The sequence below is a fragment of the Trichechus manatus genome, unplaced genomic scaffold (assembly GCF_000243295.1).
Source record: "Trichechus manatus latirostris isolate Lorelei unplaced genomic scaffold, TriManLat1.0 scaffold00132, whole genome shotgun sequence".
In the NCBI taxonomy this organism is placed as follows: Eukaryota; Metazoa; Chordata; class Mammalia; order Sirenia; family Trichechidae; genus Trichechus; species Trichechus manatus.
Genome location: NW_004444068.1, coordinates 1,383,945 through 1,399,533, shown reverse-complemented (window position 1 = coordinate 1,399,533; position 15,589 = coordinate 1,383,945). Strand labels below are relative to the sequence as shown.

General features: G+C 41.6%; 1 protein-coding gene across 4 annotated transcripts in view; it reads left to right on the top strand.

Annotated features, from left to right (window-relative positions):
- The first annotated feature begins 6,529 nt into the window (after positions 1–6,529).
- U2SURP (U2 snRNP associated SURP domain containing) overlaps positions 6,530–15,589 on the top strand; it is a 59,370-nt gene continuing 50,310 nt past the window's right edge. For 2 of the 4 annotated variants that reach the window (XM_004385064.2, XM_023739320.1), the window contains exons 1-2: positions 6,531–6,661; positions 12,759–12,803. In XM_004385064.2, the coding sequence (XP_004385121.1) occupies positions 6,617–6,661; positions 12,759–12,803 (90 nt within the window). In that variant the 5' untranslated portion in view covers positions 6,531–6,616. Of the gene's footprint in view, positions 6,662–12,758; positions 12,804–15,589 lie in introns of those variants that run through there. The other 2 variants (XM_023739319.1, XM_023739322.1) reach the window with 2 other exon arrangements.

Sequence of the window (15,589 nt, the reverse complement as noted above, 5' to 3'; positions counted from 1 at the left end):
CCCAGCAATTCAGTCCTTCAGGTAGTTTGGATGTGTCTATGGAGTTTCCATGACCTTTCCTTGACAAGTTGTGCTGGCCTCCCCAGTATTGTGTACTGTCTTACCCTTCACCAAAGTTACCACTTATCTATTGTCTATTTAGTCCCCCCCCACCCCTCCCTTGTAACCAACAAAGATTGTTTCTTTTTGTGTGTAAACTTTTACATGAGTTTTTACAGTAAAGGTCTCATACAATATCTGTCCTTTTGTGATTGACTAATTTCACTCAGCATAATGTCCTCCAGTTTCATCCATGTTATGAGATGCTTCACAGATTCATCGTTGTTCTTTATCGTTGTATAATACTGCATTGTGTGTATGTACCATAGTTTGTTTATCCATTCTTCTATTGATGGGCATCTCGGTTGTTTCCATCTTTTTGCTATTGTGAACAGTGCTGCAATGAATATGGGTGTGCGTATGTCTATTCTGTGATGGCTCTTATTTCTCTAGGATATATTCCAAGGAGTGGTATTGCATTTTGTAGTGTTTTTTTTTTTTTTTTTTTGTGGTGCTGATGTTTTCTTTGTTCCTTTTACTCTCCTGTGCTGAGTTCCTTTTGTTTGTGGATTTTTTTTTTCATTTCTCTTGTTTTTGTAGGTTTTGTTCTTACTGAGACTTTATGTTTTTCTTTTTTATTTTGATGAGTAGGTTTGTTAACATTTTTGTGGTTACCTTAAAATTTACCCTTATCTTCCTAGATTTGAACCTTGGTATCACCTTGCCTTCCTCTCCATTAGAAGATTCTATACCTACACCATTTATTTCCTCTTTTATTGTTCTGATGCTGTTGTCATTTACAGATTAACCTCCCTGGTTCCCTGTTGTAATTCTTTTGGTTTTGCATAGTCCTTAAGAATTCATTTCCTAGGTTGGTATCTGGCTAGTACAATCCTGAGTCCTAGATTCAGCCTGTGGTCTGGTGTTGTTTGTTCTCAGATTGAAGGACTCCCTTTAATAAGTCTCGTAAGTTTGGTTTGGTTTTTACGTAGTCCCTTAATTTCTGTTTATCTGGAAATGACCTAATTTCACCATCATATTTGAACGAGTGTTTTGCAGGATATATTATTCTTGGCTGGCAATTTTTTTCTTTCAAGGTTTTATATATGTCATCCCATTGCCTTCTTGCCTGCATGGTTTCTGCTGAATAATCTGAGCTTAGTCTTATTCTTTCTTCTCTGTATGTGACTTTTTGTTTTTCTCGAGTTGCTCTCAGGATTCTTTGTCTTTGGTTTTAGTGAGTGTGATTATGACATGCCTTGGTGATTTTCTTTTGAGGTCTATCCTATATGTGGTTTGTTGAGCTTCTTGGATGGTCAGCTTTTCATCTTTTGAGATATTGGGGAAGTTTCTGTCAGCAATTCTTCAAAGATCTTCTCTGTGTTTTCTGTTTTCTCCCCCTGTTCTGGAACTCCGATCACTCGCAGATTTTTGCTTTTGATTGTATCTCACATAATTCTCAGGGTTTCTTCATTCTTCTTCGTTCTTTTTTCTGATTTTTCCTCAGAGTTGTAACCAAGTGTTTGTCTTCAATTTCGCTGATCCTATCTTCCATCGTTTCAAACCTGCTTCTCAGCCCTTCTATGCCACTGTCCATTTCTGAAATCTTGTTGTTTACCTTTTGGATTTCTAATTGTTGTTTTTGTACGATTTCTAGTTGTTAATTTATTTTAGCATTTTGTTCCTGTATTATTTTCTTGAATTCTTCCATTTTTTGTCTGTATTTTCCACGAATGTTTGCCTTTTCCGTGAATTTGTCTATTTTTTCCTCATTTTTATCTCCTTTTTGCTTCAACTCTTGGATAATTCTGAATATTAGGGATTTGAATTCCCTATCAGTTAGGTCTAGTACTTTTTCTTCTACTGGAAAGTCATCTGGTGTTTTATTTTGGACACCTACTGGAACCATCCTGTCTTGTTTTTGTAATTGTTTTGATATTGTCTGCTGTCTTCAGGGCATTCAGTGGTTATTTTCCTCATTTATTGATTATAGATTTGTTTGTTTTGTCCTGCTTTTTTGTTTTATTTGGTTACGTCTGAGCAGGTGGGCTGTGCGTTCTTTGTTGTTTGCTCATATGGAGGCACAATACTTTTCACCTCCTTCTCCAATGGGCAGGGTCAGTCACTCAGGTATGGTACAGCAGGGCAGGTCCAGCTGAAGGGGAGTTGCTGGGATGGGTTATTTGTGGCATGTACCAGGGCTGACAGTGCAGACCAGAAATCAGAGCAGGGCAAGTTCCAGTAGGCCGTGCCTGTGTGCTGCTTGTGTGATGTTCTGTGCATGGTGCAGGAAGGCAGGAAGGAGAGGGTAGATTGTGATGTGTGGAGCTAAGATGGGTATGGAAAAGAGGAGAGAGAGGAGAGGAACAGGAGCCAAAAACAAACAAACAAAAAAGAGTGCTAAGAGAGCTTGTTATTGGAGTGGAGAGACGAGAGACTGAGAAATGGGGAAAAACAAAAATGAAAAGGAAAGAAAAAGGGTAAAAGAAAAAAAATGAATAAATCGAGAAACTGGAAATGAAGAAATACAAAAAGGGAATCAGAGATAGAAGAAAACAAAACAAACAAACAAACAAAAAAAACCCAAAACCAAAAAAAAAGAAAAAAAAAAACAAGAAAAAAGAAATGCCCCCAGGGATGTCCCTGTGCATCCGTGCAGAATAAGGGGGTAGCTTCCAAGCCACATGGTACTGCCTGACTAGAAGGGGTTCCCAAGCTGAGAAAAGAAAAAGAAAACAAACAAACAAATCAGAGCAAACAAACTAAAAAGCCCTGAGGGTCCCACCAGTGTGGCGGCACAGGCCGGGAAGCGGTTTCACAGTCGAGCAGCGTTTTGCAGCCTTTCAGGAAGAAGCAAAGATGGCACACGGAGCCAGGTATTTGAGAGAAAGGATGGGGAGGTGGTGAGAGGTAAGGAAGAAGTCTAAAGAAGTGGAAAAAAGCAACACCAGCAGCCAACAATAGGCACTCAGGGAGCCGGCCAGTGTGGGCGGGTGGAATCCAAGAGACACTGGGGTGAAGCTGGTGCTTCCAGGCCAAGAGACTGTGGCTGCAGGAAACAGAGGAAGCTAAGTCGTAGTGAAGAAGGGTGGGGGGTGGGAAGGCATGTATCGCTGGTTACTGGTTGTTCTGTCTCCTGCTGGAAGCTCTGTGAAGCTGCTTTCTTGTACCCCCTGTTCGCTGATCTCTGATAGGAGTCCAAGATGGCGGGTCTGTGCTGCAGTAGCTGATAGGGGACCTCTGCATGTATCTCTCCTTGCTCTATGTTCTCCGTCAGTTTCTTATTTTATTCTGTGCTTGGCTGAGTTCTTTATCTCTTCATTTGATGCTTAGGGTTTCAGGACTGATGTGTGACTCTGTTTGACTTAGTCTTTCTGATGTTTGTTGCAGAGGGACGGCGTGGTGCTTCTGACTATAGCTCCATGTTGCCTGGAAGTCTGGCCATTGGAATTTTGATGGCGATTGCATTGAACCTGTAAATTGCCTTGGGTAATATTGTCATCTTAACTATAGTAAGTCTTCCAGTCCATGAACAAAGGATGTCTTTCTACTAATTTAGGTCTCCTTTAAATTTTTTCAGCAATGTTTTATAGTTTTCAGAGTACAAGCCTTTCACTTCCTTGGTTAAATTCATTCCTAGGTATTTTATTCTTTTAGATGTTGTTGTAAACTTTAAATGCTATTGCAACTTGTGGAGTCTTTGAGATTTGTTATAGACTATATCATCTGTGAATAGAGATGGTTTTACTTTTTCTTTTCCAACTGGGATGCCTTTTCTTTCTTTTTCTTGCCTTCATTGCTCTGTCTAGGTATAAAAATGGCTTGGTGGCAGCGTGAGACCTCCTTGTCTAACTTCACGAGGGGGAGAATCATTATCAGCAACAACAGACCAAGGCTGATTCCTATGAGAAGGTCAGACATACCTCCTCTCTCCAACCTTTTTAGCAATTCTAACACCAGCCATCCCTCCCATGGCACTCTCTACCTTTTCTGCTGGGTTCGATAATTTGTTGTAATGGCCATACAGAACTCACAGACAATACTCACAATGATGGGGTTTATTAGGGAAGTAGCAGGTTACAATTCAGGTTCAGAAATGACTCAGGATACAGTTCTTTGATGAGGACAGCCTCTTCTCAGCCATGCACAGGCAGGTCTCTCTCTGGCCCTTGGCTCCTCAGCCTGTCTTCTGCCCTGCTCGGGCAAGTGTTACAAATCTCTTTAGCTCTGCCAATAAGTGCCCTGGGGCATCCCACTTTGCCAGTACGCCTTGGCCCAAAGGCACTCAGCTCTCTTCCTCTGTGGGTCTGTAAGTCTAGCTCTGCTGACAAGTGCCTGGAGGCACCCTACTCATCAGGAAGCCTCCTGCCTGAAGGTGCTCAGCTCTGTCACTCCATGGGTTGGCACACCCACAGTAGTCACCTTGCTCTGGGGGCTCGGAAGCTGTCTGGCGCTGCTCTCCTGGTTCTGCTGCTGCCAGTTTTCTGCTGCGCTTGCTGCCGCTTCTCGCTGTCTTGCACCATGTCTGGTGGTACAGCTCTCTGTAACAGGGATCCCGGGTCCAAAGGACATGCTCCACTCTTAGCTCTTCTTCTTGGTGGTAGGGGGGTCCCCCACTCTCTGCTCACTTTTCTCACCTTTTATCTCTTATAAGATAAAAGGTGTGACTCAAGTAAGGGCATGATTTGAATAAGGGTGGTGTCTGGGTAGTCACACCCTCCAGTAAGGTGGTGACTCAAGATACATCTCACCTTAATCCTGCTTCATTAACACAACAGACAACTCACTTCCAAGTGGGACTATAACCACAGGCATAAAGGCTAGGATATACAACACATCACAAAGTGCAGGATAATTATATCAGATCACAAAATGGAGGATGACTACATCATTACATAGCTGCCAAATTACATCGCTGCATAACTGCCAAATCTCTGATAATCATGGCCCAGCCAAGGTGACACATAACCTTAACCGTTACTGGTTCCATATACCCTATTTGCATAGTCCCACTCAATCACTGTGTGGGAGTCACGAACTATGGCTGGAAGGGCCACATTAAGTAATTCACTGCACCGCACTAAGATGTCCACTACAATGTTGAACAGCAGTGGTGAGAGCAGGAATCCTTGTCTTGTTCCCTATCTTAGGGGAAAAGCTTTCAGTCTTTCACCATTGAGTATAATGTTACTGTCGGTTTTTATTAGTTTTAAATCTAGTGAAGACAGTACATTTTTAGTTGTCTCTGTAAGCCCCACAACACTTTGCACAGGGTTTTGTACACAAAACAAGGCTCAAAAATTTTTTGAGTAAATGAATTAGGGAACTCAGTTCCCTATCTCCTCCAATTCTCCTGCACCCCTAATATTTTAAGTTGGTTTTCCTGACTTAAATGTCTTCCACTGTCTTCTGAGCAATCTTTGAAAATGAAAATCTGACCATATCATAGCCCCACTTAACCCTAATGAGGGCCACTCTTCATCCTCAGAATATAATTCTAACTCCTAATATACAGCTCCTGTATGGCTACCTCGGGATCCTGTGTGAACTAGCTCCCATCCACCTCTTCAGCCAGGTTGCCCTACACCTCTTGGTCGAATAAAACTCGACTGCTTGTGGTGCCCTGCACAACGGGCTGTACTCATTCATGCCACAGGGCTTTTATTTCAACTGCTCTCGCGGCTTGGAATGTCTTTCCCACTTGCCTTGCCTGGCTCCGTTCCAGGCATGACCTTCTCAAGCAAGCCTTCCTTCTGTGAATCCAGATCCTGATTAAGAACTTTTAAAAAGTCGTAAAAAAAAATTTTACAGCACTCTTCCATTTATGTGAATAAAATGAAAACAATACTGAAAAGTAAAATGTAATTTTAAACGACAGAAAATTTACAAGTATGCTGGATTTAGAATACTTGTTCTCGTTCATCCTCTCTCTGCGCGTGTCCATTTTGCAGACGCCCTAAACAGTCTGTCTACCAGGTAACCGTACTACCGGATTCCCCAAGTGGGTCAAATGCCCCTCTTCTGGGCTTTCCAGGCACAACTCTATCTCAACATTGGCCATTTTAAAGAATCGTGAGCAGATTCCAAGTTTGTCTTTCCCAGCTGAGTGTGAGCTTCCGAGGAGGCGCGAACACCGTCTTTGTTCACCGAGCGCCAGACTCCCAGTTGGCTTCAGACCTAATTTTGAGTTAAGGGAATGCTCCTCCCAGATGGTCAGTGCATTTCTCCTTTAAGGAGCGGCTCCCTCCTCGCCCAGGATATACAACCGGCTCGCACCTATTGAGGGTTAGCTCTGGGAAAGGAGTGCGTGATATCAGTTGGGCCTGAAAGTCAGAACAAGGAGATTCGCTCCCAAATTCAGCAGCACAACGACTCTAAGACTCCCTGAGACAACGAGACCAACCAGTGGAATTACTGACACCGGAAGTCATGTGGCCAGGCCCCGCCTGAACTCACTACCTCGTCAGTCGACTACTCAGCCTTGCAGGCGCCTCAGGCGGGCTCCGCTGAGATCTGCTCTTTCGGTGCTCGACTCTCCTGTGCTGCTGCCGCCGCCGAAGGAGGGGCAAAGCTCAAGATGGCGGACAAAACGCCAGGCGGCTCTCAGAAGGCCAGCTCAAAGGTAATTTCTTAGAGGACTTCGTAAGTCAGTGGCTCTGTCACTGTCGTCTGGGGCCTACAGACAATTCTGGTCAGCGGGAGGCGAGCGGGTTGAGGGTGTGCGTTCTGGTCATGATGGTAGGCCGTGGCGCCGCCGCACCGTGGTGCGCATGTTGAGAGGCCTGGTATCGCCTCTTAGTTCCAGCCTGGATTCAGCTCGACACTGGCGGGCCCGGGGGGATGGCGTGAGTTCTTTGGCCCGCGCTTGGCACTGGAGTAAAATCAGGAATTCAGAGTGAGGTCCGAGAGCTGTGAAAACGCGCCTCTGTGTCTCGGCTTTTTGAGTCTGAGGCCGCCGGACAACGCATGGGAGAGGCGGGAATCGCTTCCTGGGGCTTGTGCCTGCGCCTCTTTTTCTTAGGTTCTTTAGCTCACGTTCTTTTGGCCTTCCTCATTTCCCTCACGTCCTCCAGAGAATAAATAATTTCTAGGGCCGCAAGTGGTGAAGGGAGGACTAATAGTGGAGGGACGCGGGTGGGAAGTGCAGAGGCGGGAGCACCTTTTCTTTGCAGGGCTGCACCGCCAAGGTTAATGCTACACTCTACACGTGGTCTTTATCTCACTTTAGAGGAATTATAAAATGAGCACTTCTTTTGAGGGTCAAGGGTTTGGGGTCTTTTTCATGTCCATGTTGTGTGTTCTACTGAAAGGAGAACTTCCGTAGACTTGGAAGCCATCTAAGATTAGTAAGTTGCATTTGGTTTTACAGGAACCGTGTGCAGGTACTGTGAAACCAGCGAGCTGTAGTTTGTCATTAGTAAGGTTGTGGTTAGTATCGGATCCTAGTTGCTAGATTGGGTAGGTCATTTAATTGTTTTTTTGCTTTGAGTTTCTCATCTGGAAACATATTAAAAGAAATAGGTATGCACTGACACGAAGTAGTTAAGCATTTTGATGCTGATGCAAGTAGTTGTGTAACTCTTAGAAGTTCTGGAGACTGTTACATCTTAAGAGTGTGTAGTTGTAAGTCGGTTAACAGGTTTACGTTTTCGTTTACAGTTGTTCTGAGAAACATAACCCGTTTTATACTTGGTTTCACAGTTTTTAATGTGAATTTTTACGCCATTTGGTGAGGTAATGACATTACCAGTCAACCTTTAGTTATGTAAAAACTGTGGTAGAAGGCCAGTTTTGGGTGCGTTACATCAAGGAACCCAATGTCAGTTCCTCCTCTCCCCAGTACACTTCCCTTGCCTTGAGGGAGAGAAACAGGTGGGTACCTCACTCTTTGCCCACTCTTCCCCTCCACAGACTCATGATAAAAACAGCTTCATTTACTATTAGGGAGCCTTCAGTAAAGTAAAGCTAGCTGCTGTTGTTTTAGGTGCCATCAAATCGGTTCCGATTCATAGCAACCCCATGCACAACAGAAGGAAACACTGCTTGGTCCTGCAGCATCCTCACAATTGTTGCTGTGTTTGAGCCCATTATCGCAGCTGCTGTATCAGTCCATCTTGTTGAGAGTCTTTCTTTCTTTCGCTGACCCTCTACCAAGCATATTGTCCTTCTACAGGGACTGGTCTCTTCTGATACCACATCCAAAGTATGTGAGATGAAATCTCAACATCCTTGCTTCTAAGGAGCATTCTGGCTGTATTTCTTGCAAGACATACTTGTTCGTTCTTCTGGCAGTCCCTGACTTACTCAATATTCTTCACCAACACCATAATTCAAAAGCATCAATTCTTTTTCCAGTCTTCCTTATTCATTGTCCAGCTTTTGCATTCATGTGAGGCGATTGAAAATACCAAAGCTAGCTGTATCCATAATAATCTTTCATGCATAAGTTTCACAGTTTTTTATTTCTTGTCAAAGTAATATTTTAAGTGTCTCTTACTTGAGGCCTTGGATACGTTAAAAACATTTCAGTGTATATGTTCAGGCTTCCTTCCCAGGGTTGTGTTTGGCTGTTCCCTGTAAGTTATTGAGTATTCCAGTAATAAAACCTTTTTCAGTTTATATTGCTTTAGCTTATCATCTGTTGATGCTGTTTATAGAGTTTTATCAATGCCTGTAAAATGGTCGATATCTCAGTACTCAAATGATGTTGACATGATTTTCCCTATTAATATGGTTGTTGTTGTTGTGTGCCATCGGGTTGATTCTGACTCATAACAACCCTGTAGGATGGAATAGAACTTTCTTGTAGTGTTTCCTTTACGGGGAAACCCTGGTGTCGTAGTGGTTAAGCATTTGGCTGCTCATCAAAAGGTCAGCAGTTCAGATTTACCAGGCGCTCCTTGGAAACCCTATGGGGCAGTTCTACTCTGTCCTATAGGGTCGCTGTGAGTCAGAATTGACTCGATGGCAGTGGGTTTGCGTTTTAACCACCAGCCTTTTGGTGAGCAGCCAAGTGCTTAACCATTGCGCCACCAGGTCTCCTTCATTAATATGGAGGCACGATGTATTGGAAAGATTATGGAGTTTGATGATAAAAGAGTTTTGGATTTAAATTCTGACGTGGTAACTAGCTAGATTTGTGATATTAAGGCAAATTGCTTAAACTCTTGAGATTCAGATTTCTCTTGTAATATGGTACAGTATGGATATAGTCCTTTTTTTTTTTTTACAGGGTTGATGTGAGGATTAGATGAGTTAATGTCTGTAACATTAATAAATCTTACAAATGTAACAAATCTTAGCTCCTTTCCCCTCTTTTTTGTTCTTAGAGGAAATAAAAAGTCGTTCTCAAAATGTCAGGAAAAATTTTAATCCTGAGATATAGAATCTTAAGTCATCAGCTGTCAAAATGACATCCATACTGTTGCTTTTTATTTGGAACACAAATCCAGAATTTATTGGAGAGAGTCAAAGATCGTTTTGGCTAATACTACATACGGTATTTGGAATTTCTAGCTTTTGATCTCTGGTTTGATTTCCCTTTATCTGGGGAGAGTAGATGAATGACATATTCTACAGTACAGATGGAATGAACAGATTCTTTTGTTTCATGCTTATTCTGCTTCTTTGGTAGTTAAATTCCCCTTGATTTGTTAATTATACTTCTGGACGTTAAGGAAAAGGTTAATGTTAAACTGTAGAACATATAAGTTTTTTACTGTTGGCAATGGCAAAATCACTTAACATCTTTTAATTATAAAATAAAGAGATCAAATTAGATAACCTCTGCAGTTCCTTCTGGAGTCCCTGGGTAAATTCCAGCAACAAATCAGAAGTCTCCAGAAGTTAGAGAAACAAGTAAAAGCTGGTTGAATGGAGCATGGAAAAGGCTTCAAGAGTGTAGTGGATTTTAATTGATTGGGTCTTTTGAACAACAAGTAGGGTTGTGAAGGGTAGATAGGTTGTTATTGTGTGCCATAGAGTTGATTCTGACTCATAGCAACCTTATAGGACAGAGTAGAACTGCCCCCTAAGGTTTCCTAGGCTGTAATCTTTATGGGAGCAGATCACCTTGTCTTTTCTCCCGTGGAGCAGGTCTGGTAGGTTCCAACCACCAACCTTTCGGATAGCAGCTGAGTGCTTTAACCCTTGCACCACCAGGGGAAGGGTAGATACAGGGTTCTAAAAAAGAGACGAATGAGGTGAGGAAATATAAATTTCTGGAAAATGGATTTGTAAATAATTTGGTTTATCTAGTGCATAGGGTACTTGCATGAGGAAAAAAGGAGCTGAGACTGGAAGGTTAAGTGGGCGCCAAATTGAGGGGTTTGAATGCTAGGGAATAAAATTAGAGAGCCCTGGAAAATTTGGTCAGAAAAGTCCATTAGGAAAGGTTGTTCTGGGTGCATAGTTTAGGAAGGATTTAGAGGTGAGGAGAACCGGTCTGGAGATTATTGTAGTGGTGCAGTTAATATAAACATTGAGGATTGCTTAAAAATCTCACTGAAGATTCTCTTCTGGGAGGCTTTTCCTAACATCCCTTACCTCCGTTATGATTTGCCTGCCCTTCTGTGCTCTTGTGACAAGCCACCTGGTTTTGTTTGTGTCCCTTTGATTAGTTCCTAACTAAGGATGGAGGATATGTCTTGTTTTACTTTATGTTCCAATGCAAGGTACAGCACCAGCCTCATAAGAGTTGCTAAGTAAATGGTTGAATAAAGGAAAGATCTGAATCACAATGGTGTCTGTATAAAGAAGAGCCCTCATGGAAGAGCTTTGTTAGAGGTGGGTGGGATGGACGGGATGTGACTACATATCAGTTGGTTATGGGAGTAAAGAAGGAATTGGAAGCAGTCCAGGATGACCTTGTTATAATGCTGCTATTGGCTAACACTTATTGACCAGTTAGTATGTTCTAAGGGGTTCTCCTGTATGTGCCCTTCGTAACAGTCCTGAGGCAGGTTCTATTCAGTTCTGCAGACTAGGAAACTAGGCCCAAGGTTACAAAGCTAGTAAATGCTAAAATCAACTTTCACACCCAGGAAGTCTGGCTCCAGAGCTTGTGCTCTTAACATTATAGTATTTCCAGGTTGAGTGAGTGAGAGTTCCACCCCAGTGTCAGAAATGAGAAGGTTTAGATGAGAGGCTAATTTGAGAAGGATTTTAAGTTAAGATGGCCAGGAGGCATCCAGTCCATTTAAGAATAGATTGGAGCCCAGGAACTGGAACTAAGATTGAAGGTCAAGAATTGGGAATCATTTCAGTACAATAAAAGTGTTGATAAGCTTTATTCTCTTGGATTTTCTGAGTTCTGAGTACCTGCAACTGGATGCATTTCAAAGTGTGTTTCAAAGTTTAAATATCGTAAAGAATTTCTTCTATACCAGTTTACCTTTCAAGAAAGGTTAGCTGGGGGAGAAAGTAAATGATGGGGACACAGGAAAAGTTAGGAGAAAAAAGATGGACAGAAAGAATGGGGTGGGAGGTTTTCTTGGTTTTCTTGGGCTGATTTTGCCTTGGCCTCAGTGCAGTGGATTTCAGAGGAGTAAATTGATTCAGTATGATCATCTGACCAGCTGTTTCTAGCCTTATGTTTAGACAAGAGATAGACCCATATGAAATCATCTTATATTTACCGTTTTCTATAACATATACAAATCTTCAACTTTCTCTTGAAAATTAATGTAATGTCTTGTGCATTTTGTTTGAAATTTGGAACTGGGAGCTAGGGTCAGTTGAAATCTTTGTGATTTCAAGATCCTTGTTACTACTTTTAACACTTAAATATAAATGAAGATAAGTGAAATCTTACTGTGCAGTACCTTCAAAAATAAAAACAGCTCAGCAACAAAGTTTAATTCTGGGCCTCTAAAAAATTCAGAAAGTTACCACCTATGTTTTAGTTAATAGCCTTTCAGCTTGACTTCTTTTTCCTTAGATGCATAGTGAAAAAACAAATTATTGTATACCATATGTAATCTGAAATGCAGATCAATTAAGAAAAAATAAGATCAGATTGTAGCAGTTGACATTCTTGGAAAGTGCCGTTATTTGAAGACCAAACTCTTCTCGTACAGCCAGCCAGGCTGTGGTATGCTGAAGTAGAAGCAGCCACTAAAAACAAGTTGTACATGGTAGCCTATTGGGGAATTTGATAATAGGATTTTCTTTTTCTTGTACTATTTCTGAAGTAGAATTTGTACCCCTTACTAGGTGCAAGGGTTTCTGTGTGAATTTTCTTGCTACTAGAATCTGTTTCCTGTGAGGCTTTGGTTGATTGGAGAAAGGAGAAGAGACTTTTTTTTTTTTTTTTTTTTTGCTGCATAATGAGAGATTGCTGCTTGTGGCAGTATTGTGGCAGTAAACAGTATATCTTATGGCTTGAGAAGAGCTTTTGCACAAAAATTCTGTTGTAAACTAGTGGTTAAATTTCCAGTCCACACTATAAAAAGATAAATGTGCCTCAGTTATACGCCACTAGCATTTATATCGTATTTTGGAAAGTATGCATTCTGAATTTTAAAGGATTAACTTGCACTTTTATTTTGGATCACAACCTTTTGGTAAGTAAGAGATTGCCTGTGTTCAGTTTTATTTAGTTAGAAGAAATTACTACAAGTTTGGAAAGATTGTCTGTATAACATGAGAAATACTATTTTATTAACATAATAAGACGTTTTCTGATCATTTAAATGTTGCTTTATTTTTAATACTTGCAGACAAGATCATCAGATGTTCATTCTTCGGGATCTTCAGATGCACATGTGAGTATAAAAGACAGTCTTGGTCTTTTTTTCTTTGAAATTTAATTTCTCTTCTTATCCCTACACCTATGATTTTACTTGATGAATAAATACGATTATATTGTATATACCAGGACTTCAAACGGGTTCATTCATGGCCGAAGAAGCAAAATTGGAACAGACCCAAATTTCTAAAATTTGGGTGATGCGGAACTGTAACTGGAATGGGAAAAGTTAAGGGTCAAAGCCCTGGAATGGGAGACTCGGTAGAGGCGTAGTGAGCTTTTTCAGGAGCCTGATGCCGGAGATTGGATTATTGCCAGGACTGTGGAGAGTGACACCCATTCAGAGCTGCGCGATCAGCCACTCTCTTTGAGCGGGGCAGCGCTGCTTCCAACTCTGCTGTGCAACATACACACTGCCCTTTCTTTCTGAGAGGAATATGACGTTTCTAGCAGGGCTTTGACTCATAGTTTTTCCCGCTCCAGTTCACCCACATTTTAAAAATTGGGGTCTGTTCAGGTTTCATTTCATTGAACATGACTGAACCAGGCCGAACCAGTTCTTTTACTCTTTTTGCTAGTCACTCTCCTTTTTTTGATGTTCTTCTTACAAACCCCCGCTAACCATGTTAAAAACGTAGTATGTATATTTCCGCATTTTTATTGTGCTTATATGATTTTGTGCAGACATAAAAGTATGTACTAATACATTTACTGTGGGATTGCATTATAAACATTTTTTCTTTTCTTACTGCACAGCACACCTATTGGAAATCTCTGGCAAGTCAGCTGGCATAGATCTACTCTATTTTTTCCCATACAAAAATTTATACATACATTGTTATGTGACTCTAATTGTTCTCCTCTTTTCCACCCCTGATTCCCCATGTCCATTCAACCAGCTTCTAACCCTGTCTGCCTTCCCATCTCACCTCCTGACAGAAGCTGCCCATTCAGTCTCTTGTATCTACTTGAACTAAGAGGCACATTCCTCATGAGTATCACTTTATGTCCCACAGTCCAGTCCAGTCCCTGTCTGAAGAGTTGGCCTCAGAAATTGTTTTAGTTTGGGGGTGATAGAGAATCCAGGGGCCATGCTTTCCGGGTACCATTAAGTCTGGTTCTTACTAGAATTTGAGTTCTGCACCCCACCTTTCTCCTGCTCCATCCAGGACTGTTGTGTTCCCTGTCAGGGCGGCCATTGGTGGTAGCCAGGCACCATCTAGTTCTTCTGGTCTCAGGCTGATGAAGTCTCTGGTTTTTGTGGCCCTTTCTGTCTCTTGGGCTGCTACTTTCCTTGTGTATTTGGTGTTCTACATTCTCATCTGCTCCAGGTGGTTGGGACTAATTGATGCATCTTAGATGGCTGCTTGCAAGCTTTTAAGACCCCAGGTGCCACTCACCAAAGTAGGATGCAGAACATTTTCTTAATAAGCTTTGTTATGGCAGTTGACCTAGATGTCTCCTGAAAGCATGGTCCCCAGACCCCTACCCCTGCTACTCTGTCTCTCAAAGTGTTTGATTGTATTTACGAAACTTCTTAGCTTTGGTTTAGTCCCATTGTGCTGACTTCCCCTGTAGTGAGTGCTGTCCTTCCCTTCACCTAAGATAATTCTTAATCTACTGTCTAGTGAGTAAATAAACTTCCCCCTCCCTCCCCACCCTTGTAACCATCAAAGAATGTTTTCTTCTGTGTTTAAAACCTTTTCTTGAGTTCTTATAATAGTGGTCTTATACAATATTTGTCCTTCTGTGTGGATATACCATAATTTGTTCATCCATTTGTCCATTGATGGGCACGTAGGTTGTTTCCATGTTTTTGCTATTGTGAACAGTGCTGCAGTGAACATGGGTGTGCATATGTCTATTCGTGTGATGGCTCTTATTTCTCTAGGATATATTCCAAGGAGCGGGATAGCTAGATTGTATGGTATTTCTATTTCTAGCTTTTTAAGGAATCGCCAAATCGATTTCCAAAGTGTTTGTACCATTTTACATTCCCACCAGCAGTGTGTAAGTGTTCAAGTCTCCCTACAACCTCTCCAGCATTTATTATTTTGTGTTTTTTTGATTAATGCTAGCCTTGTTGGGGTGAGATGATCTCTGATTGTAGTTTTGATCTGCATTTCTCTGATTGCTAATGATCGTGAGCATTTCTTCATGTGTCTGTTAGCTGCCCGAATATCTTCTTTGGTGAAGTGCCTGTCATATCCTTCGCCCGTTTTTTAATTGGGTTATTTGTCTTTTTGTTGTTGAGGTTTTGCATTATGCTGATTGGCTTTGTGGTAGTCAAAATTTTTTTCCCAGTCTGTAGGTTGTCTTTTTACTCTTTTGCTAAAGTCTTTTGATGAGCATAAGTGTTTGATTTTTAGGAGCTCCATTTATCTGGTCTCTGTTCTGGTGCTTGTGCGTTGTTACTTATGGTTCGTATTGTGTTTGTGCCATGTATTAGGCTTGTAGCATTGTCCCTAGTTTTTCTTCCATGATTGTTACCGTTTTTGATTTTTTATTTAGGTCTTTGATCCTTTTTGGGTTAGTTTTTGTGCATGGTGTGAGGTATGGGTCTTGTTTCAGTTTTTTGCAGATGGGTATCCAGTTATGCCAGTGGCATTTGTTAAAGAGAGTGTCTTCTCCCCAATTAACAGACTTTGGGCCTCTGTCAAATATCAGCTGCTCATAGGTGGATGAATTTATGTCTGGATTCTCAGTTCTCTTCCATTGGTCTATGTATCTGTTGTTGTACCAGTACCAGGCTGTTTTGACTACCGTGGCGGTATAATAGGTTCTGAAATCAGGTAGTGTGAG